The following is a 25,452-nucleotide window of genomic DNA, read 5'->3' on the forward strand; positions in this document are numbered from 1 at the left end:
GACATATCTTCAGGTCCTACCTTGGATGCCTGTCCAGATCCCAGAACCTAGAGGCTTGAAACATAAACATAAGTTCACCGTCAAATTAAACAAGTATTAAAAATATTAAGGAAGCACCTGTTTTATGACCTTAAAACATGTAACAGAGATAGCATAAGCCTGTCTGACCAGTACACACAGGCAGAAATTACCGAATTATATTTAACTGACAATTTTGAAGCCAATTTTGAAGACAATTAAAGTTGTTTTACCAGCAGTTTTACAACTACTTTTATTTACCAAGTATTAGCACATGCACATAACACATATAGACTTACAGACATACAGACACTCAGACAAAAGCAGATCTTTTAGCTTTTATAAAGAATTCTGTTTTGTGGACTTTTAAATAGTTTTTCTTTTCCCTGTTTACTCTATCAGTCTTCCAATTACCTGTTTTTTTTTTTTGTTTCTTTTTTTTGTCCTAAGCAATTATTAGTTAAGCAACAATTTGTCTTTTAAAGTGATGACTCTTAGGTGAAAAAAAGGTAGAAAATTTATGTGTGAAAAGCACAGAGCTGAGACTTCAGGCCTAAATATTGTATCTCCATTTATTCAAACCAAGGAAAAAAGGTACATAAAGACCCATTTAAGACAAGATGGCCAGAAAACTACCTTAAACAAAGGTAAGACTTGTTATGTAAATTAAAACAATGGTAAGAGTTTCTAGTGACCCAGTCTTCCCTTTCATACACCCTTGCAAATGGAAATTTCCTTATAGATGTAAACTTTTTTGCAAAAGGGTTTTTAATATAGACTGCTAAATGCCAGAAAGGTATATTTTCTTTTTTTTTTTTTTTTTTTTTTTGAGGCGGAGTCTTGCTCTGTCGCCCAGACTGGAGTGCAGTGGCCAGATCTCAGCTCACTGCAAGCTCCGTCTCCCGGGTTTACGCCATTCTCCTGCCTCAGCCTCCCGAGTAGCTGGGACTACAGGCGCCCGCCACCTCGCCCGGCTAGTTTTTGTATTTTTAGTAGAGACGGGGTTTCACCGTGTTAGCCAGGATGGTCTCGATCTCCTGACCTCGTGATCCGCCCGTCTCGGCCTCCCAAAGTGCTGGGATTACAAGCTTGAGCCACCGCGCCCGGCCAGAAAGGTATATTTTCAAAACAATTTAGTTCAATAGGTAGTCTTTTAAACTAAGCTATTGTTTCTTAGCTAAAATTACTGAGCTCAGGGTAGAGCCCCTCAAGTAATAGGGCAAAGAAAACCTTTATGCCTGGATTTAGCATGTGTGGCTCTTAAAAAGAAGCAAGTCTGCTTTACCTGAGGGCCTACCTTTTATAAACACTTTATCCAGAATAACTTTCTTTTTCCCTTCAGAACAGGATAGTAATTAAGCCAAAAGTTAAGGAGATTCAATTCTTATTATCAATTAGCTGCTTAAACTTTTTATTTGCCTTTTAAACAGTCTTTTTTTTTTTTTTTTTAATAAAGAGGGAATAACAATATTGAAATATTTTTAGAAGCTTCTGCATATCAATAGGCATATCTGGGTGAGCCTAATTCAGGAGCCCTCATTTTAAAATATACTTCTTGGCTGGGCAGGGTGGCTTACACCTGTGATCCCAGCACTTTGGGAGACCAAGGCGGGTGGATCACTTGAGGTCAAGAGTCTAAGAGTAGCCTGGCCAACATGGTGAAACCCTGTCTCTACTAAAAATTCAGAAAAGTAGCCGGACATGGTGGCGCACATTTGTAATTTCAGTTACACAAGAGCCTGAGTCAGGAGAGTAGCTTGAACCCAGGAGGCAGAGGTTGCAGGGAGCTGAGATTGTGCCACTCCACTCCAGCCTGGGTGAGAGTAAGACTCCGTCTTAAAAATAAATAAAATATACTTTTAAAGTGTAGTGTTGTTCATTTGGAATGTTTCAGTGAATTTTTAAATTACCTTTAGTAAGATTTTGCCATTTCTCCAAGTGTTTCCTGCTTTTGGGGCTTAATACTTATACATGTAAATGTAGGTATAGTTGGAAGTTGGCGTACTCAGTTCTTTAGAAATTAGGATTCCATTTGCACATGGAATCTTGGCTTTGCCTCTCAGATCCCCTTGATCAACTTGGCCAATGATTTTTTCCTACTCAAGTATGTAAAAAAAAAAAAAAAAGAAACAAAGGGGATGGTACTCAAAAGTCTTTAAGAACTCCTGAAAGCTGGAGTTCACATCCCCTGCAATATTGCCATTTACTGCCAGTTTCTACCTGACCTAGTCAGACACCTTAGGCCTCTAACTGGATTCAAGCCAGATAATTACCAGATAGAGTGTGATCTGGGACCCAGTTTAGTTTCTGTCATGACTTCTGAACCCAGTTCAGATAAAAAATTTGCTCAAACAAACTTAGATAGCTCAAAGCAGAAATCCATGGATCTTAAGAATCCGAGAGAGAACTTACCCATAGTCCCCAGTTTCTGTGAGAGCAATGGACACAATGGCCAAGCAGGTACTTTGCTCGGTTACTCAGTGCTCCTGGGGCTCACTAGAAAGTCTATTTTGGTTCCCACTTCTGATACCATGTGTTAAAATTAAAAATTTTGGACAAATTAAATTTAACAGTTTAATTGAGCAAAGAATGATTTGTGACTCAGGTAGCCCCCCAACCAGAACAGAGTCAGAGAGACTCCAGTACTTCTGTGTGGTTGGAAAAGATTTTTGGACAAAAAAAAAAAAAGAAGTGACATACAAAAATATAGAAGGGATGTATAGAAGGAGCTGAATTAGTTACAGTTAGGTGCTTGCCTTATTTATTTATTCTGTATGTATGTGTGTATTTATTTATTTATTTATCTAGCTATGCTTCACTGAAACTCAGTGATAGTTACAAGAGTAGGTTACAGTCTGTTTATACATCCATTTAGGTTACAGTTCACTATGTAACTGTACTCCAGACAAATATATGGCGAAACCTTTAGGGCAAATTTATAAGGAGGCAGCTGTAGGCTAAACTTAATTTAATAGACTTAATTATATTTGTTTCCATGTCTGTCTCCTATCTATGCATGTCCTTATCTATCTTATTTTACTGATGACAAGAACAGGGTAATATTCAGCTTTATATTTTTCTCTATCATGTGTCAAATAGTATATACACAATACATATTTATTCATTATTAATGTAAACATTCAGTAAATATTTATTGAGAACTTGACTGTGAGCCATGTATTATGCTAGTCACTGGGATAAAATGGAAAGCAAAAACAAAGCAATTCTCATGACTTTTCTAATTAGAGAGGTAGAGATTAATGAGATAATTACATACATGAACAAAAGGTGCAACTCCAGTAAATGTCATATAATACAGTGCTTTGAAAATATTTAACAGAGGGATTTGACCTAGTCAGTGATGTTAAGGAATACCTCTCCAAGGAAGTGATGTTGAAGTGCACGAGAATAAGGAGGAGTATGGAAGTATGGTTATATTATCTTCATGACATTGTTAGAGAACTTGCTTTTTCTTTCTTTCTGAAACAACATATAGAACATGGAAATATTTCTTAGAGGTCCTTAATCTGTTTTGTATATGAATCCATTTGACAGCCTGGTGAAGCCTATTGACTGTTTCTCAAAATGTTTTTAAATGCACAAAAGATAATACATGCAATTAAAAATGAAGTCAATTCAATTGAAATACCAATCTATTCATGGACTATCTGGGGGTGGATCACAAGTTAAGATAGAAAAATTTGAGTTAAAAGAATCACCTGTAATCCATACAGGTGGTTACTGTTTTTCTGAGGATTGGCAATAAATGCAGATAGATGTTTTTAGGTGGTAAGACTCAACACTGTGAAGATGTCAATTATCCTAAAAGTAATCTATAAATATAATGCAATTTTAATAAAAATCCCTCTAGGATTTCCAAGAAAGTTGGATAAAAGTGTTATAATATTTATATGGAGGAACTCATTTTACAAATAGTAAGTTTCCATGAAGAAGACCAGAGGCAAACCCATTTTACCAGATAGCAAAGCAAGTTACAAAGCCAGAATACTATATATCCTGAAATATATGGATTCTCCCCTTCCCCTGAAACCATCCCTCTAGTAAAAGGAAACTGCTCGATTTGATTCCTCATAAATCTTATCTTATGAGGAGCTCTTAATTTCTTTGTTTTGAACTACAGAGAACTGCTTGAAGAGAACATATTGTCCTGAAAGGACCTCAAACTAGTTTTGTATACCTATGCCTATAGAGAAACAAGAAATTTAACATCAATCAAATTCACAGTGGTATGACCTCACAGTAGCAAGTGTTGGAAATCCTAGTAAACAAACTTTTTAAAAGATTACTTAAAAAAGGAGTAATATAGGTAGTTAACTTTTGGAGAATATGAAAACACACTTACAATATGAATAGGGAAACAACAACAACAAAACTATGTGGCTGGGAAAAAATTTTCCAGGAACAGCAGTAAACATGAATTGAAAAATTCTCATTATTTCACAGAACTCAGAAGTGAAAAAATGTTTACTTTAGAAAATACGAAATTCATTGAGTTTCCTTAGTGATGAGGGAGACTTTTATATAGAAGATATACATGAAAAATTTAGATACAATAACTTTATGAGATAAGAAAGTAGAAAAAATTTCTAAATTTATATTTAAATATTTATTTGTAATAAAAGTTTTAAACTAATTTTATGATTATATCTTTGCCTCTTTTATCTGCATCAAGAATTTGCAAAATATGGCCTGTGGACCAAAATCCTGCCTGCTGTCTGCTTTTGTAAATAGCATTTTATTGGAATATAGTCAAACTCATGTTTTCATATTATTGATGGTTACCTTTGCATCCCAGTGGCAGAGTTGAGTAGCAACAGAGACTGTATGGACCACAAGGCCTAAATTACTTACTATCTGGTGCTTCACAGAAAACGTTTGTTGACTTCTGATCTACATCACTAGAAAGTTATATATTCAAATTTATATATTTAAGATTTTTTTCATCTTTAATTTTATTTGGAGTTTGGTTGTTGTTATCTTGTTCTTGAGTAAAAGCAGACACAAACACCATTGAAACAGAATGCAGAGTTCATAAACAGACCTATGCATATATGGGAACTTAGTATATGATAGATTGAGATCACAAATCAGTGGAAGAAAGGACAAACTAGCTAGTATATGATGCTTGGAATTTAGAGTCTCTATATGGAGAAGATTAACATTAAATCCCTGCATCACAGCACATATAAAAATAAACTTCAGATTGATTAAAAGTCTAAATATGACTAGTAAAATTATAAAGCTACTAGAAGAAACCACAGAAATTTTTGGTGCCTGACTTAGGGTTAGGTAAGGTTGTTCTGTTCTGTTTTATTTTGTTTTATATAGCCAGCCACCAAAGCCACAAATGATGAAGGGAGAAATTGCTGTATTTGACTACCTCAAAATTAAAGATTTCTGTTTAACAAAATTAACAATCTGAGAGAAGAAATTTCCTATGTTCAACTATGTATATATAGGCTATATAGTGTATACTCCTGCATATCAAGAATAATAATACAGGAAATCCAATCCAGTAAAGGATATGAATAGGCAGTTCATAGGAAGGGCAGTCAAATTGGCTGGATTTCACCGAAATCAGAAAACTATGAACTAAAAAATGGGACATCAATTAATATCCATCAAATCAGCAAAAATTTAAAAAGTTGAATAATAATCACACATTGGCAAGGATGAGAGGAAACTAGAATATTCATACTTTGCTTGCAGATGTACTAACAGGGTTAATCCATTTGGAAGAGCAGTTTAAAAGTATCTAGTGAACATTAGTATGTATATCATATTTCTGCATAAATGCCCTAGGGAAAACTTTATATGCATTTAACAAATATGGCATAGATATATTAAAGAGTAATGAATTATAAAGGGCCAACTTAAAGAAATGGATGAATAAAATGTGTTTATCCAAACGGAAACATTATACAGCCATTAAAATGCTTGAACTAGATGCAGCAGCTATAGGGGTAAAGAGCACGAACTCTTGGAACAACACTAAATTTGGATTTGGCTTTTACAATTTACCAGCTGTTTGACTATGAGCCACATAATTTGTCTGTAGAATAGGGACAATAATATGAATAATGGTAATACTATCTGTTTACCTGATACATAGTAAGTACCATGCATATTAGCTATGGCTTATCTATTTAGATTTTAATATAAAAATGTAAAATTGAGTGACAGAAATAGATGGAAACCAAGTAAATGGCACATGCCATCTATGCAAATATACAAGACTGGTTTCCTCAGGGAAGGGAGATCAAATTGGGGAAGGGAAAATAGTTAAATAGAACAAGAACCAAGCATGGGCAGTGCTACCAAGGGTATGATCAATTATATTATGGATACCTAAGGTTTTAAAAAAGAGAATTAAAAAAAGTGTACATAGCAATCCATTCATTCATTCTAGACAGAGGCAAGAGCATGTATAAAATACAGACTAAAATGGGATGAAAGAAAAAGAATTGAAAGAAAGAAAGACTTTAGCAGAAGGTGGGAAAAGAAACTGCAAAAAATGAAGTTAAAGATGTGTATCCAAGGTTTTGTAGGTCCTCATAAGATTTTTCTTCTTAAGGACAATTAGCAGTGAGAGAAGAATAACTCTTTTTTTAAGTAGAGAGAGTTTTTTCTGTAGTGTAGAGTAGATTGAAGGGAAGAAGCATGGATGTGAGTAGCCTAACTAGGAGACTATTCTCTAGATTAGGTGGGAATTGATGTTAGCAAGATCTATAGTATTGGCAGCATATAATGGAGAGAAGTGGAAGGATTCAAAGCACATGTAGGATGTCAAATTGAAATAACTTATTGGTAGATAAATTATGCATTTGAGGGAGAGAGACAATTCCAGAATCATTCTAGATTTCAGGCCTGTATAATTGAATGGTGGCACCATTTACTGATACAGGGAACAATGTTCAGGACTTTATGCTGCTTCCACTCTAACAGAAAACTGAAGGCGAGTGGGCAGGTGTGAAGAGATCACATGGTTAAAGAGGAAGCAAGAGAGTAAAACGAAGGAAGCCAGAGTCTTTGACAATTCACTCTTGTGAGAACTAATCCATTTTAGTGCAAGAATTCACTCACCCCCAAGGAAGAGCATTAATCTATTCATGAGATATCTATCCCATAACCCAAACAACTCCTAGGCCGCACCTGCCAACACTGCCACATTGGGAATCAAGTTCAACATGAGTTTTGGCGGAGACATTCAACCCATAGCACTTGGTAAATTGTCTAGTAATCCAGTGTCTCTGGAACTGAAACAATATTGCTCTTTCTAATTTTTCTGTCTTGTTTTTTCTCCCAATGGGGTTTAGTCATTTACTGAGAAGCATCTCAAAGATAGGAAATGTATCAACAGTGTTGCAGTGGAAATGTACAGTATGGCACAAATGTACAAATATGTGTCAAATTTCTACACTTGGAAAGATGATTCTTCTAAATGGTGGGAGAAGCTCTGATGCAGAGCTCATTCATTTGTGGTCCTGATCCTCCTGTAGTGGTGCTTGTTTTGTGTTAGCAGAGCTTCACTTAAACCTGGTGTGAGATTATCAGGGAAAAACAGGGTATTATCTGAAGTGACAGAAAAAGTTAATAAAATTGGTTTTAAAACAGTTTTCATTGATATTAGGTGTAGAAAGGAAGTATACTTTTGTGATGAAGTAGATATAAGGACTCCTGGAATTTTATCTTTTAATTTACTGGCTGACTTTAGGTTAGCACTTTGAAATCTAACTTTTCTTAATGTCAGGTTTTTTGAGCTATAGTTTATTTACAGTAGAATTCACCTCTTATGTATACAGTTGAGTGAGTTTTGACAAACATAAAGTCTATCAGCATAATCAAGATATAGACTATTTCCTTTACCCCAAAAGGTTTCTTGTGCCCATCACTCCACTTCAGCCCCTGGCAACCATTAATCTGATTTTGCTTTTCCCAGAATGTCATATAAGTGAAACTATATCATAGAGAAGTATGCAGTCTATGGTACACAAGCCAGTTCTATCCCACTGCCTGTTTGTGTATAACCAATAAGTTAAAAACAGTTTTTTACACTTTTAAATGGTTGATTAAATTTTTTTAAATTTGTGCTACTTTGTAATTGTAAAAACAATATAAAATTCAAATTTCAGTGCCCATAAATAAATCTTTACTGGAACACAGCTACACTCATTCATTTATATATTGTTTATGACTACTTTCTGGTTCAAACTTTTTTTTTTTTTTTTTTTTTGAGACGGAGTCTCACTCTGTCCCTCGGGCTGGAGTGCAGTGGTGTGATCTTGGCTCACTTCCGCCTCCCGGGTTAAAGCAATTCTCCTGCCTCAGCCTCCCGAGTAGCTGGGATTACAGGTGCCCACCACCATGCCTGCTGATTTTGTATTTTTGGTAGAGATGGGTTTCACCATGTTGACCAGGCTGGTCTCGAACTCCTGACTTCAGGGATCTGCCCACCTTGGCCTCCCAAAGTGCTGGGATTACAGATGTGAGCCACTTTCCCTGGCACATACTTTTATATCCTATTAAAAAAATATTTTCTTAACCTATCTAAGAAGTCTTTCCCAAGACCCAAATCCCAAGATCACAAAGATTTTCTTGAATGTTTTCTTCTAGAAGTTTTATAGTTTTAGCCATTATATTTAGTTTTGCAATTCATTTTGAGTTAGTTTTTGTATAAGGTGTAAGATGCAAGTTGAGGTTTTTGTTTTTTACACATGGATTTTCAGCTACTATTTATGTTAGTCTGTTTGCATTGCTATGAAGAAATACCTGGGTAATTTTTAAAGAAAAAAAGTTTTATTTGGTTCATGGTTCTGCAGGCTGTACAAGAAGCAAAGTGCTGTCATTGGCTTCTGGTGAGGCCTCAGAAACCCTCCATTCATGGTGGAAAGCAAAGAGGAAGCAGATATGTCACATGGCAAGAGAGGGAGCAAAGGCAGGGAGTAGTTCCAGACTGTTTAAAACAACTAGTTCTCCTGTAAACTAGCAGAGGAAGAACTCACTCTATTAGCATGAGGAGAGCACCAAGCCATTTATGAGGGATCCACCCCCATGACCCAGACACCTCCCAACAGGCCCCACCTCCAACATTGGAGATCAGATTTCAATATGAGATTTAGAGGGTACAAAACATCCAAATGATATCATTAGTTTTACATGTAAATTTCTAATTGCTTAAAAGACAATTTTTTTTCTCCATTGAATTACTTCAGGACATTTGTAAAAAATGTTATGATCACTAAGTATTGTACTACTCCTGGACTTCCCATTGCATCCATTGATATGTATCTTTATCCTTTGTCAATACCATGTTTACTTGATCACTACAGCTTTTATAGTAAGTCTTCAAATCAGGTACTTTGAGTCTTTCACCTTTCTTCTTTTTTAAAAAATATTTTTGTTTATTCCAGGATTTCACTTTTTCACATAAAGTTTAGAGGTAGCTTGTCAATTTTTAATAAAAACAATGCTGGGATTTTTATTGGGAATGGCATTGATTGAATAGATTGATTTGAAGAGAATTGTGATCTTAACAATTTGAATCTTGCCATTGGTTAATGTGGTATATTTTTCCTATTATTTAGGTCTCCTTTGATTCTTTTATCAGTGTTTTATAGTTTTCACCATAAGAAGCTTGTTCCTATCTTGTTAGAGTTATACCTGGATCTTTTTTCTTTTTTTCTTTTTTGCTGTTGTTGCAGACTGTTTATAAAAATATTCATTTTCAGTTGGTCATTACTACTAAATATAAATGTAATTGTTTTTTGTATATTGATCTTGTGTCCTGTGAGCTTGCTAAATTCATTTAGTTGTTACAAGAGGTTTTTTTTTTTTTTTTTTTTTTTGCTCGTTTCTTTGAGATTTTATACAAAGACAAGTAGGGCAACTGCAAATAGTTTTCTGTTTTCCTTTCTAATCTGTAAACTTTATTTTCATTTTATTTTCCTGCCTTAATGTAGTGGCTAGAATTTTCAGTTTGATGTTGATTAGAAGTAGTGAAAGAGAACACCTTGCTTTATTACTGATCTTAGGGGGAAGCATTCAATTTTTCACCATACAGTGTGATGTTAGTGGTAGACTGTTTTACAGATGCTTTTACTGTGCTAAGGAAGTTTCTGTCAATTCCTAGTTTGCTAAGCAGTTGTGTGACATGCTTTCTTAGCAAATTTTTAGGTAATCATATTAATATGACAGATTATATTGCTTGAATTTAAAATATGTATCCAAACTTACATTCCTAAGATAAACATCACCTGTTTGTGAGGTATTATTCTTTAACACATTTTTGGATTTGATTTGCTAATATTTTTAGTGTTGAGGATTTTTACAAAAATATCTGCTTATGAGAAATACTTTATTGGTCTATAATTTCTTCCAGTATCTTTGTAATTTTTTTTAAGAGATGGGGTCTTGCTTTGTTGCCCAGGCTGGAGTACAATGTGCAGTCATAGCTCTCTGCAGCCTTGAATTCCTGGGCTCAAGCAATCCTCCTGCCTCAGCCTCTTGAGTAGCTGGGACTACAGGGATATACCACCATGCCTGGCTTCTTTGTGTGGTTTTAGGGTCAGAGTAATACTGGCATTAAGAGATTAGTTGGGAAATGTTCCATCCTCTGTTTTCTGGGCGAGACTATGTAGAATTGGCATTATTTCTTCCTTCAGTGTTTGGTAACATTCACCAATGAAACCATTGAGAACCAGAGTTTTAGATTTGGAAGGTTCTTATACTATGAATTAAAGTTATTTAATAGATATAAAGCTTGTCAAGCTATCTTTTTTTTTTTTTTTTTTTTGGTGAATGAGTTATGCTAGTTTCTGTCTTTCAAAGAAAGACATAGATACATATGGGCATATGGTTGCTTATAGTATTCCTTTGCAGTCTTTTAAATTAATTTAGATTAATTGTGAATTCTGTAGTAATCTCTGTCATTCTTGCTATAGGTAATTTGTGTCTTGTTTTTTTCATCATTCTAACTTGAGGTTTATTAATTTTAGTGATTTTTTTCTTGAATTTTAAAAAAGTTTTAAATTTAATTTTAAATTAACAAAAATTATGTATACTTATACAACATGATGTTTTCAAGTCTGTATATGTTGTGGAATGATTCAATCCAGCTAATTACCATATGCATTACCTCACATACTTATTTTTGTGGTGAGAACACGTTAAGTCTACCCTCTTATGATTTTCAAAATACAATATATTGTTATTAACTATAGACACCATGTTGTACAATAGATCACTTGAATCTCCCATCTAACTGAAATTTTGTGTCCTTTGACCAACATCTCCCTAACCTCCCATACCCCAGTCTCTGGTGATCATAATTCTACCCTCTACATCTATGAGTTCAACTTTTTAAGATTTTACATGTAAATGAGATCATGTACTATTTGTCTTTCTGTGCCTGGCTTACTTCACTTAACATAATGTCCTCTGAGTTCACCTGTGTTGTCACAAATGACAGGACTTCTTTCTTTTTTATAGCTGAATAGTGTTCCATTGTGTATATATAACACATTTTCTTTATTGATTCATTCACTGATGGATACTTACTTGATTTATATCTTGGCTATTGTAAATAATGCTGCAATGAACATATGACTATGGATATCTCTTCAACATAGTGGAGTCTTTAGGGTTTACTAGAGATAAGATCGTGTTGTCCACAAACAGAGACAATTAAATTTCCTTTTCAATTTGGATGCCTTTTATTTCTTTCTTATGCTTAATAGCTCTTGCTAGGATTTCCATTACTGTGTTGAATATAAGTTGCAATAGTTGGCATCCTTGTCTTCTTTCTTGATCTTAGAGGAAAGGTTCCAACTTTTCACCATTGAGTATGATGTTAGCTGTGGGTTTGTAATGTAACACCTGTATTGTGTTGACATATTTCTTGTATACCTAATTTAAGAGTTTATTTATCACGAAAGGATATTGAATTTTATCAAATGCTTTTCCTGCATCTGTTAAAATGATCATACGGTTTGTGTCCTTTATTCTGTTAACATAGTGCATCACATTGGTAGAATTGTATATGTTGAACTATCTTTGCATTCTGAACTGTCAAGGCATCCAACTTAATCATGGTGGATGATCCTTTTGTATGTGCAGTTGAATTCAGTTTGCTAGTATTTGGTTGAGGATTTTGCATCTATGTTCATCGAGAATATTGGCCTGTAATTTTATTATTTTTGTAGTTTATTTTCTGGCTTTAATATCAGAGTAATGCTGGCCTCATAAAATGAGTTTGGATGCATTCTCTTCTATTCAGTTTTTTGGAAGAGTTTGAGAAGGATTGTTATTAGTTCACAACAGTGTCTTATGATCCTTTGTATTTCTGTGTGTGAACTTTAATGCCTGATTTCATTTACAGCAGCCTCCTTTTTCTTAGTGTAGCTATAAGCTTGTTGATTTTATCTTTTCAAGAAAACAACTCTTAGTTTTATCTTTTCTATTTTTTAAAATTTCTGATTTCACTGATTTCCGCTCTGATATGTATTATTTCCCTCCTTCTACTAACTTTGGGCTTAGTTTGTTCTTCTTTTCATAGTTTCTTTGGTCGTAATTTTAGGCTGTTCATTTTGGATCTCTCTTCTTTTTTTGATCTACCCATTTATTGTTATAATTGTCCCCTTAGAATTGCTCATGCTACATCACATATATTCTGGTGTGTGTTGTTTCCATTTTTCTTTGTCTCAAGGTATTTTTTTAACTTGCATTTTAATTTCTTCTTTGACCCACTGGTCATTCAGGAGCATATTGTTTAATTTCCATGTGTTTGCATAGTTTCCAAAATTTCTCTTATTATTGATTTCCAGTTTTATTTCATTGTGGTCAGAGAAAATACTTGATATAATTTTATTTAAAAAAAAATTTTTAAAGGCTTGTTTTGTGGGCTAACTTACGGTCTGCCCTTGAGAATGATCTATGTGCTAAGGGGAAGAATGTGTGTTCTGCAGTCATTGGATGAGATGTTCTGTAAATACCTATTAATTCCATTTGGTCTGTAGTGCAGATTAAGTCTGATGTTTCTCTGTTGATTTTCTGTCTGGATGATCTGTCCAATGCTAGAAGTGGGGTTTTAAAGTCTTCAGCTATCATTGTATTTAGTTCTATCTCTCTTTTTAGCTCTAATAATATTTACTTTCAATATCTGGATGCTTCAGTGTTTTGTGCATATAGATTTATAATTGTTACATAGTTTTGCTGAATTGATCCCTTTATCATTACATAATGACCTTCTTTGTTTCTTTTTATAAATTTTGTTTTGAAATCTATTTTGTCTGATACAAGTATAGCTACTCCTGCTCTTTTTTTGGTTTCCTTTTGCAATAGGAAATCACCTGAAGGTACAAAACTCGCTAGTAATTGTAAATGTGCAGAAAAACACAAAATATTATAACACTGTGATTGTGGTGTTATCTTGAATAGAAAGATTCCTTTTTCCATTCCTTTATTTTCTGTTTATGTATATCTTTATAGGTGAAGTGTGTTACTTTTAGGAAACAGATCATTGGGTTTTCTGTTTGTTTGTTTGTTTGTTTTAATACATTCAGCTACTCCATGTGTTTTTTTTTTTTTTTTCTTTGAGATGGAGTCTCGCTTTGTTGCCCAGGCTGGAGTGCAGTGGTGTAATCTCAGCTCGCTGCAACGTCTGCTCCCTAGGTTCAAGTGATTCTACTGCCTCAGCCTTCTGAGTAGTTGGGGTTACAGGCATGCGCCATGATGCCCAGCTAATTTTTTTTGTATTTTTAGTAGAGATGGGGTTTCAGAATGTTGGCCAGGCTAGTCTCAAACTCCTGACCTCAAGTGATCCTCCCACCTCAGCCCCCGAAGTTCTGGGATTACAGGCATGAGCCACCGCTCCTGGCCCCATGTGTCTTTTGATTGGAGAGTTTAGTTGATTTACATTCAATGTTAATAAGGATTTACCCCTGCTATTTTGTTTTTTATGGTTGCTTTATGGTCCTCTCTTCCTTCTTTCCTTCCTTCCTGTCTTCTTTGTAGTGAAGGTCAGTTTCTCTTGTGGTGTGCTTTAATTGCTCGTATTTTACTTTTTGTGTATCTGTTGTGTGTTTTTTCATTTGAGGTTACCATGAAGTTAACAAATAACATCTTAGAATCCATTATTTTAAACTGATGACAACTTAACACTGACTGCATAAACTAATAAGCAAAAACAAAACTAATAAAAATACTATACTTAACCTTTATTCTCGTGCTTATTATCTTTGTTGTTTCTGTTTATATCTTATTATAGTGTCTATGTCTTGAAAAGTTTTTGTAGTTACTATTTTTGATGCATTCATCTTTTAATCTTTCTATTTAAGATATCTGTAGTTTATACACCACAATCACAGTGTTATAATATTTTGTGTTTTTCGTGCATTTACTATTACTAGTGAGTTTTGTACCTTCAGGTGATTTCCTATTGCTCATTAACATTCTTCTTTGAGATTGAAGAACTCCCTTTAGCACTTCTTGTTGAAAGGTCTGATGCTGATTAAATCCCTCAGCTTTTGTTTGTCTGGGGAAGTCTTGATTCCTTTATGTTTGAAGGATATTTTTACTGGATGTACTATTCTAGGATAAAAGTTGTTTTCTTTCAACACTTTGAATAATCATGCTACTTTCTCTTGGCCTGTAAGGTTTCCACTAAGAAGTCTGCTGCCAGACATACTGGAGCTTCATTCTATATTGTCTCTATCTTTTCTCTTGGTGCTTTTGGGACTCTTTCTTTATCCTTTACCTTTGGGAGTTTGGTTATTAAATGCCTTGAGGTAGTCTTCTTTGGGTTAAATCTGCTTGGTGTTCTATAACTTGCTTGTGCTCAAATATTGATATCTTTCTTTAGGTTTGGGAAGTTCTCTGTTATTATCCCTTCGAACAAACTTTTACCCCTATCTCTGTCTATACCTTTAAGGCCAATAACTCTTAGATTTGCCAATTTAAGTTATTTTCTAGATCTCGTAGGTATACTTTAGTGTTTCTTATTCTTTTTTTTCTCTTCTGACCATGTATTTTCAAATAGCCTGTTTCCAAGGTCGTTAATTCTTTCTTCTGCTTGATCAAGTCTGCTGTGAAGAGACTCATGCATTCTTCAGTATGTCAGTTGCATTTTTCAACTCTAGAATTTCTATTGATTCTTTTACATTATTTTAATCTCTTTGTTAAATTTGTCTGATAGGATCCTGAATTCCTTCTCCATGGTATCTTGAATTTCATTGAGCTTCCTCAAAGCAGCTATTTTGAATTCCTCTGTCTTAAAGGACACATATTTCTGTCTCTCTGGGATTGCTCCCTAGTGCCTTACTTAGTCTGTTTAGTGTGGTCATGTCTTCCTGGATGGTCTTGATGCTTGTGGGTATTCTTTGGTTTCTGGGGATCTAAGAGTAGAGTATTTATTGTAGTCTTCACAGTCTGGGGTTGTTTGTACCCATTCTTTTTGGTAAAGCTTTCCAGGTATTTGAAGGGACTTGGATGTTGTGATCGATGTCTTTGATCAGTGTAGCTGTGTCATCACAAGGGGCCACACCAATCCCAGGAATGTTGCAGACTCATAGCGGTACTGCCTTGGATAAGGTCTTGGGTAAAATCTGGAAGAATTCTCCGGATTACTAGGCAGAGACTCTTGTTCTCTTTCCTTATTCTCTCCCAAACAAATGGAGTCTGTCGGAGTCTCTTTCTCCTCCCTCTCCCCTCTCCCCTCTCCCCTCTCCCCTCTCTCAGAAATGGTATTTCAGAGCCAGGGCCAGGGCCTGGAGTCAGTGGGGGCCTCACAGCTCTGCCTGGTACCATATTCTACTGTGGCTGAGCTGGTATCCAAGGTGCCAGACAAAGTCCTTTATACTCTTCCAAGTGAGGGATAGAGTCTCAGAATTGTGAGCTCTGCTACCTGGGGTTGAGGGAGGGGTGATGCAAACACTCCCTTTGCCACCTTGGCTGGTATCTCACTGGGTTGCATGCTCCCCTCATTCACTGGCTTTGAGCCCAGCACAGAATCAGGAATTGCCCAGGAATTGTGGTCCTTGTGGCGTGGACTGCCTTTCAGGTTTATTTAGGACCCCAGACCCCTTTAGCTCATGGTGATGGGGCTTGCCTTTGCCTGAACTCTGGTTCCTACTGCTGGGATGGGCAATTCCCTTCTGGCTAGGGCTGATCTAAATGCTCCCTCTATGAGGGGTGGCTGAGTTCTGCCTGGTGTTGCTTTCATCTGTGACAGGTCATCACTGAGTTTCAATGCAGAGTCCCACAATTACTACACTCTCCCTTCTGTAAGTTCGCAGATTCTCTTCCTGCACTCTGTGGCTGCTGCTGATAGGTGAAGGAGGGATGGCATTAAGAATTTAAGACTGTCTTTTCTACCCTCTTCAGTGCCTCTTTTTTATATATAAAGTTAAAACGAGGTACCGTGATTGCTTACTTGATCTTTGGTTCTTATGACAGTGCTTTTTTGTGTGAATAGTTGTTCAATTTGGTGTTCCTGTGAGGAGGATGATTAATGGAGGCTTCTCTTCCATCATCTTCTTATACTTCCTTGCTGGAAATGATTGCTTTTTTGGTAGTGTTTTATCTCCTTGGTTTTTCATGATTATGCTTACCTTCTGCTGATGTCTGTGTATGTAGGAAGTAGGGACTTATTCCATCTGTTTAGATTGTCTTTGTCTGGAAAATGTCTTCACCAGTCAGCCCATGTGGTGATTCTGGGCAAGCTGTTTGCATGGTTGGTAGGTGGGCTTGTTGCTGGAATTCTTGAGCAGACTGAACCAGTGCCTGGGTCAGCAGGTGTGTGTCCCTCGTCCCTGGGTTCGTTGGGTTGGGCTTTGATCCTGGAACCTCTGTTGTGAACCGATTCATTTGGTCTGTAGGCTTTGTCCTCAAATCTGTTTCTGTGGGAACTGACCTTAAACTTGGGCCCACAGAGGCTGACCTGGCATTGAAGTTGCCCTTGAGCCTGTGTCAGGAGGGGCTGGCTAGGTATTGGGATGGCATTAGTGCACAGGTGCACTGGGATGGACTTTGTGACCATGGGACCTGACCTGTTACTTGGTTGGTCCTGGGGCCTGAGTCTTTTAGGGTGGAACTTGTTTTGTGTCCACAAGAGTGGATTTGGACACTCTTTCCATATGGTTTGTCTTGGCACTGGGTTCTACTGCCATACTATTGGTCTGTTGGTCTGTTGGAGTGTGACTTTGCAAGGGCTGGCCTGGAGGGTGGGGCCTCAGGGACCAACATGGCATTGTGTATGCCTAGAATCTGTTTTTGCAGGTTCTGACCTTTGCCTTAGACCAGGATGCTAACCTGTCGCTGTGTTGGGCTGTTTGCAGTGGTATGGGCCGCTGTTTTACTGGGCTGGTCTGAAACCTGAAGGAAGCCTGGAGGCTAGGACTACGGGGGCGGTCTTGTGCTGAGTGGGCCTGTATCTTGTATCTGCAGGTGCCACCCTGGAGGCTGGGTCTTTGTGTGCTGGCTTGATGACTAGGGCTTTAGGCACTTGTGCTGTGCTGGGACATGCCTTGTAACCTGGGGCCATGTGAGCCAGTATAATAATGGGAGTATTCAGGAGTCCAGGATGGCTGGGGCTGTCCTGGCTCTGTAATATGCCTGGAGGTTGCATGTAGACCTTGTCCACTGGACAGGCCTGGAACCTAGAGCTGTGGGATCTCCAGGGTGGGCTGGGAGGCTTGGTGTGCAGATAACAAACAGCCTGGATCCTGGGCTACAGGGGCTGGTTTGGTGCTAGGTGTGCCTGGAGCCTATATCCACAGTGGCTTGTCTGGAGGCTGGTTCTGAGGATGCTAGCCTGATAATTGAGCTACAGGGCCTGGCCTGATGCTGGGGTGTGCCTGAAGCCTGGGGTCATGGGAACCAGGCTGGCACTGAGGGCATTGTAGAAGTCTGGAGTCATCCTAGAGATTGAGCAGGCCCAAAGACCAAGTCTGGTGGTCAGGCATGGAGCCTGGGGATGTGGGATTTGTTCTGGCACTGGAGTGGACCTGGAGGCTTTGTCTGTGTGAACAACCCTGATGTCAGACTGTGGGGGTCTGCCTAGCACCTCATTTTACAGTAAACAATTGCGTGGTATTGGAGTTCAAGGCAGAGTTGAGTGTTCTGTTCTCTGTTTTTCTCCCTAGCAATGAGTATCTCTGTTTATCTCTGTGGTTGGGGAGGGATGAACAGGAAATGTTAAACTGTCCTTCTTACCCTGTTCAGTGCGTCTTTTATTTTTTTTTGCTACACTCAGTTGCTATAATCTCCCACCTGGTTTCCTTAGGGCTCATGAAGGTGTTTTCACATGTGGATAGTTGTTCAAATTGATGTTGCTGTTGAGGGACAAATGTTGGAAAGTCCTATTCTCTTAACTTGCTTATGTCAGTCTGCATTGATTTTTTTCATAAAACCAGCGTTTGGTTTCATTGATTTCTGTTCTAATCTCTTGTATTTCTTCTGCTTTCTTTGGGTTTAATTTTCTATTTTCTTAAGATTTTGAGGCACATTTTGTTTTTAATATAAGCGTGTATTTCTTTTTCTAGGTCTCTTTTTCCATATGGTACTTCCAAGGAGTATCATACTCTTTCTATTTTAAGAACTTCCTTTAAGTTCCATGCAGTGAAGGTCTACTGCCAATGAATTTCTTCAATACGTGTCCATCTGGAAGAGTTTCTATTTTTAAATTTTATTTATAATTTTTATTTACTTATGCATATTTTCCAAAGCCTAATTTTACCGTGTATGAGATTCTGGGTTGACAGGTTTTTTTTTTTTTTTTTTTTTTTTTTCTCTCAATTTATAGACATGACTTCAAAGCTTTCCAGCTTGCATGGTTTCTCAAGAGTAATCTTCTCTAATTCTTATCATTGGGTCTCGCTACACAATGTGTATTTTTTTTTTTTTTGGCCGCTTTCAAAGTTTTTTCTTTATCTTTGGGTTTTAGCAGTTTGACTATGAAGGCAAACTAGGGGCATGTGTTTATGTTTGGTATTTGATTTGACATTTGTGCTTCCAGGGATTCTCTGAGGTTCTTGTGTTTAATTTGGTGTCTTTCATTAGTTTTGGAAAATTTTTGGTCATGATCCCTTCAAATATTTCCTTCATTTCTATTCTTTTTCTGTGAACAATTATACATATGGTAGGTTGAGTTAACTCTTGGATGCACTGTTGTTTTCTATTCCCCACTTATTTTTATTTTTATTTTAGTTTGGATAATTTTTATTGACTAATTTTTAAGTTTATTTATATTTGCCTCAGCACTTTCAAGTCTACTCAAGAGCCCCTAAAATGAAGGAATTCTTCATTTTTAATAGCATGTAAATTTTCTTCCATTGGACTGGAGCGCCTATGTAATATTTTTTCTCTCTCTGGATTCTTTATATCACTCTTATTGAGACTGTGTCTCAATGATTTGAAGTTCATAGGTCTTGACTTCACTGTGTAAGTCAAGTTAGCTTTCTGTATTTCTGAAGTTAAATGGTAGAAAAATAATATTGTAAGTATTTTAGAACATATGATTGAAAATGTACTCCAAGTGGTAGATAGAAATTTAGAAATATAATCTCAAGAAATATTTCCATAAACATGTATTATATTAATTGGTTATTTAATATGTATGTTAGAAGGTAGAGACTGGGTATGTTGGTTCACACCTATAATCATAGCACTTTAGGAGGCTGAGGCAGGTGAATGCCTTGAGGTCAGGAGTTCGAGACCAGCCTGGTCAATGTGGTGAAACCCCATCTCTACTAAAAATATGAAAATTAGCTGACATGGTGGTGTGTGCTGGTAGTCCTAGCTATTCAGGAGGCTGAGGTGGGAGAATTGCTTGAACTGGGGAGGCAGAGGTTGCAGTGAGCCAAGATCGCACCACTGCGCTTTAGCCTGGGCAGCAGAGCGAGACTTCGTCTCAAAAAAGAAGGTGGAACTAGTTGCAATACTTTTGCAAATAGTGTGCCATGAAAAGTGTTAATTTATCATCAGAAAATTAAATTTTCATTCTTTTTATTCTCATCTTGTATATTTTTTGGTTATAAAATTGTGTCTATAAATTGTGATAATTTTTCCTTTAGAGATCATCAGGAAACCAATTTTTTTCTTACTTATTTTCTCTGCAGAAAACTGCATCAGCAGTTTGAAATGTATAAGGAACAGGTAAAGAAGATGGGAGAAGAATCACAGCAACAGCAAGAACAGAAGGGTGATGCACCAACCTGTGGTATCTGCCACAAAACAAAGTTTGCTGATGGATGTGGCCATAACTGTTCATATTGCCAAACAAAGTTCTGTGCTCGTTGTGGAGGTCGAGTGTCATTACGCTCAAATAAGGTACAGAAATGAAAATTACAATTCTCTTCTAGTTAAGCTTATTGTGTTTATCCATTCGCGTTACAGAGTATGTTAATTCAGCCCAAATAATGCTTTGTTGAAATTAGCAAAAACAGTATTTTAAAATGCTTGTGGCCAGGCGTGGTGACTCACGCCTGTAATCTTAGCCCTTTGGTAGGCCGAGGCGGGCGGATCACTTTAGCCTAGGAATTCTAGACTAGCCTGGGCAACATGGTGAAACCCTGTCTCTACAATAAAAAAAAAAAAAAAAAAAAGACACACAAAAATTAGCCAGGCATGGTGGCAGGCTCCTATAGTCCTAGCTACTCAGGAGGCAGAGGTGGGAGGATGACCTGAGCCAGAGAGGTCAAGGCTGTGTTGAGCCATGATTGTGCCACTGTACTCCAGCCTGGGTGACAGAGTGAAACCATGTCTCAAAAAAAAAAAAAAAAGTTTGGGCCAGGCGCGGTGGCTCAAACCTGTAATCCCAGCACTTTGGGAGGCTGAGGTGGGCAGATCACGAGGTCAGGAGTTTGAGACCAGCCTGGCCAATATGGTGAAACCCCGTCTCTACTAAAAAATACAAGAGTTAGCTGGGCATGGTGGTGTGCGCCTATAGTCCCAGCTACTCAGGAGGCTGAGGCAGGAGAACTGCACTTCAGCCTGGACAACAGAGACTCTGTTTCAAAAAAAAAAGTTTGTGCCAGTAAATTCTTTAGACTTTGCATTTATCTACTTACTAATCTTACCACCTACTTATTTATTTAAGTAATTTTTAAATAGGAAGCTATTGTTTTATATGCATTACTTAGACATAATTGTGGAAATTAGTTCCCCTGTGTGATTTCATTTCTTCATTTTCTTCATTAATCCCCATTTTTCATTATTTTGTTTTACTAAGAACTAACCACTTCTAATTGTTTCCCCTGGATTACCTGATTATGATTTTTTTTTCTTGACTAGGTACATTGACTAGAAACTGCAGTATAATTTTGAATAAAATGGATGATAGCAGACATTCCATTGTATTGTTCTTAATCTTAGGGAGAAAGCCCTTAGTCTTCACTATTAGGTATAATGTTAGCTGTACACTTTTCATAGATGCCATGTATTCCTACTTTGCTGAGTTTGTTGTTGTTGTTTGGTTGGTTTTGTAAGATCAGGAATAGATGTTGGATTTTGCCAAGTGCCTTTTCTGCATCTGTTTAGATTAATCATATATTTTTTTATTTTGTTTGTTAATGTGGTGAAATACATTGGTTGATTTTTATATGTTAAATCAGCTTTTATTACTGGGATAAACCCCATTTTGTCATGATGGATTATCTCTTTTATATATTAATGGATTTGATTTGATTATTTTTTTTTTTAGGGATGAGTGTCTTGCTATGCTGCCTAGGCTGAAATTGAACTCCTGGGCTCAAGTGTTCCTTCTGCCTCAGCCTCCCAAGTAGCTAGGATGACAGATACATGCCATGGTGCCTGGCTGATTTAATACAATTTTTTTTTTACAACTTTTGCTTCTATGTTCATGAGGCATGTGTCTGTATTTTTCTTCCTTGTAATGTTTTCTTTGGTTTTGGTATTGGGATAATGCTGGCCTGATAAATATGTTGGGAAGTATTTCCTCCTCTTCAACATTTTGGAAGAGATTGTGTAGAACTGGTAGATTTCACCAGTGAAGCCATGTGGGCATGCAATTTTATTTGTTGGGAAGGTTTTTAAGTAAAGTTTGTTTTCTTAGTGGATATGGGGTTATTCAGGTTATCTTTCCCGAATAAGGTTTCATTGTTATATCTTAGTTTGTCTACTTCCTCATAAGTGGTTGAATTTATTGGCATGAACTTGTTCATGGTATTCCGTTATTAGTCTTTTAGTATCTATGGAATCTGCAGTGATGCTACTTCTTTCATTCCTGATATTGGTAATTTGTATCTTTTTTGTTCCTGCTCAACCTGGCTAGAAAAAGGATCTTACTCTGTTGCCCAGCTGGATTGTAGTGGCACAACCACAGCTCACTGCAGTCTTGACTCCCTGGGCTCAGGTAATCTTGTCACTTTGGGCTCCCGAGTAGCAGGGACTATGGGTGTGTGCCACCATGCCCTGCTAATTTTGAAAATTATTTTTGTAGTGATGGGCTCTTGCTATGTTGCCCAGGCTGATCTTGAGCTTCTGGCCTCAAGCAGTTCTCCCACTTTAGCTTCCCAAAGTGCTGGGACTACAGGTGTGAGCCACCACGCCTGGCCCAGATTTTTGTTTTATTGATTTTTCTTTGTTGTTGATTTCTGCTTTGATCTTTGATCTTTTTTCTTTTCTTTTTGTTTCTTCTCTTGTCTTTTTCTGCTTACTTTGGGTTTAATTTTATCTTTTTTACTTTCTTAAAATAGAAGCTGAGGTCATTGCCTTGATACTTTTCTTTCTTTCTAAATTAGGAGTCACATTCTATAAATTTTCCCTAGGTACTACTTTACTGGCATCATCACAATTCTTGTGTGTTGTTTCTTCATTTTATTAAGTTAAAAATACTTTCTCATTTTTCTTTTCTTCTTTTACCTATAGATAATTTAAAAGTGTGTTATTTATTTTTCAATATTGTGGGGTTCCTAGGGATCTTTTTGTTAATGATTTCTAATTTACCTCTCTTGTGGTCTTAGAATATACTTTATATGCCTTGAATCATTTGGAATTTGTTGATACTTATTTTATGGCCCAGAATATAGTTGACTTTGGTAAGTGCTTTATGTGCACTTAAGAAGCATGCATATTCTTCTGTTTTTGGCCAGAATATTTTAAAATGCCCATTCAAGGCCAATTTCATTGATAGAGTCATTTAAGTCTGCTATCTCACTGTTGATTTCCTGCTTATTCTATTAGTTGTTAAGAGAGGGGTTTTAAAATATATAATAATATGTAGATTTGTCTATTTCTCCTTGGAGTTCTATTAGTTATAGTTTTATGTATTTTTAGGCTCTGTTTTTAGGGACATAAACATTAGGATTGTTATATCCTCTAGTTTAACAGACCCCTTTTTATTAAGTGATATTCTTTATTTTTGATAATATTCTTTGCTCTGAAATTCACTTGGTCTAATATATATATATAGACCAAGTCTCTCTCTCTCTCTCTCTCTCTCTGTGTCTCTCTCCCTCTCTATCTAGATATATATTTGGAAATGGAATTACATATATGTATTGCCTTAGGTATTAGCATAGTATATGTTCTTCTATTATTTTACTTAAAATTTATTTGTTTGAAGTACCTTTCTTATAGCCAGCATATAGTTACTGGATCTTGCTTTATTATCCAACCTGACAATCTCTTCCTTTTTATTGGATGCTTATAAAATGTACATTTACTGTGATTATGGATATGGTTTCATTTGATTACATCATCTTGCTTTTTGATTTTGTCTTATGTCATCTGTTCTTGGTTTTTTCATTTTTAGCCTTTTTTGAGATTGCTCAAGTATTTTTATGATTCATATTTTCTCCTTTGTTGGCTTAATAGCTGTAACTGTTTTGTTATTTTATTAAGTTATTCAAGATCTGTAGAATACATAGTTAAATTATTGTTGTCAACTTTCAACTGATATTACACTATTTCATGCGTATTATAAGAAGCTTACAATAATGTTGGATTCTATGTTACTGGTGTCATATTTTACTTTTATTCATTTTATAAACCCCACAATATATTGTTATTCTTTTTGTATAAAAAGTTTATCTTCCAAGAGTTTCAAATATTAAATAATTTTTGAAAAGAACTGTATTTATTCTTATAGTTGTTTCTGGCATTATTTATTTGTTTTTGTAGATCTGTAATTATATCTGGTATCATATTTTGTCTGTCTTAAGTATTTCCTTCAGTATTTCTTGAAGGGCAAGTCTGCTGCTAATGAATGGTTTCAGTTTTTTTATGCTGAAAATTTTGCCTTCATTTTTTAAAAATATATTTTTGCTGATTGTGGAATTCTTGGTTGACAGTTTTTGTCTTTCAGTATTTTTAAATTGAAAATTTATGGATACATAATGTTTAATAGTCATACATATTAATGTGATACATGTGGTAATGATAACAATTGTACAATGTGTAATGATTAAATCTGGATAATTGGGATATCTGTCACAGCAGACACTGACCATTTCTTTGTTTTGGGAACATCCCAAATCTTTTCTCCCAGCTATTTTGAAATATACAGTGAATTACTGTTAACCATAGTCTCTTTCTTGTTGTAACTGAGCACTGAACTTGTTTTTTCTATCTAATTATATTTTTTATACCCATTAACCAACCGCTCTTTATTCCCACTTCCTCCTACCCTTCCCAGCCTCCAGTAATTACCATTCTATTTACTACCTGCATGAGATCAATTTTTTTCCCCCACATATGGATGAGAACATGTGGTATTTGTCTTTCCGGGCCTGGCTTGTTTCACTTAACACAATGACATTCAGTTCCATCTGTGTTGCTGCAAATGAGAGGATTTTATTCTTTTTTAGGGCTGAATAATATTCCATTGTGTATATATACAACATTTTAAAATTCTTTCATCTGTTGATGGTCACTTAGAGTGATTTCCTATCTTGGCTATTGTGAATATGGTTCAATAAACAGGGGAGTACAGGTATCTCTTCAATACATTTATTTCCTTTCTTTTGGGTACAGACCTGATAGTGGAATTGCTGGATCATACGGTGGTTCTATTTTTAGGCTTTTTTTGAGGAACCTCTATACTCTTCTCCATAGTGGCTGTACTAATTTATATTCCTACCAACAGTATACAAGTGTTCACCTTTCTCTGCATCCTTGTTAACATTTGTTATTTTCTTTTTCATAATTGTGATTTTGATGAGGGTGAGATGATATCACATTGTGGCTGTAATTTGCATTTCTCTGATAATTAGTAATGTTGATCATTTTTTCATATACCTGTTGGATATTTGTATTCTTTTGAGAAATGTCTATTTATATCTTTTGTCCATTTTTAAATCTGATTATTTTTTATTTTGCTACTGAGTTGTTTGAGTTTTTTTGTATATTCCAGTTATTAATCCCTTATTAGATAGATAATTTGTAAATATTTTCTTTCAT

General features: G+C 36.1%; 1 protein-coding gene across 19 annotated transcripts in view; it reads left to right on the plus strand.

The window, feature by feature from the left end:
- RIMS2 (regulating synaptic membrane exocytosis 2) overlaps positions 1 to 25,452 on the plus strand; it is a 792,768-nt gene that overhangs the window by 188,794 nt on the left and 578,522 nt on the right. For all 19 annotated transcript variants that reach the window (XM_030937587.1, XM_030937589.1, XM_030937577.1 and 16 more), the window contains one exon: positions 20,151 to 20,361. In XM_030937587.1, the coding sequence (XP_030793447.1) occupies positions 20,151 to 20,361 (211 nt within the window). The remainder of the gene's footprint in view (positions 1 to 20,150; positions 20,362 to 25,452) is intronic.

This window comes from Rhinopithecus roxellana, chromosome 9 (genome assembly GCF_007565055.1).
Source record: "Rhinopithecus roxellana isolate Shanxi Qingling chromosome 9, ASM756505v1, whole genome shotgun sequence".
In the NCBI taxonomy this organism is placed as follows: Eukaryota; Metazoa; Chordata; class Mammalia; order Primates; family Cercopithecidae; genus Rhinopithecus; species Rhinopithecus roxellana.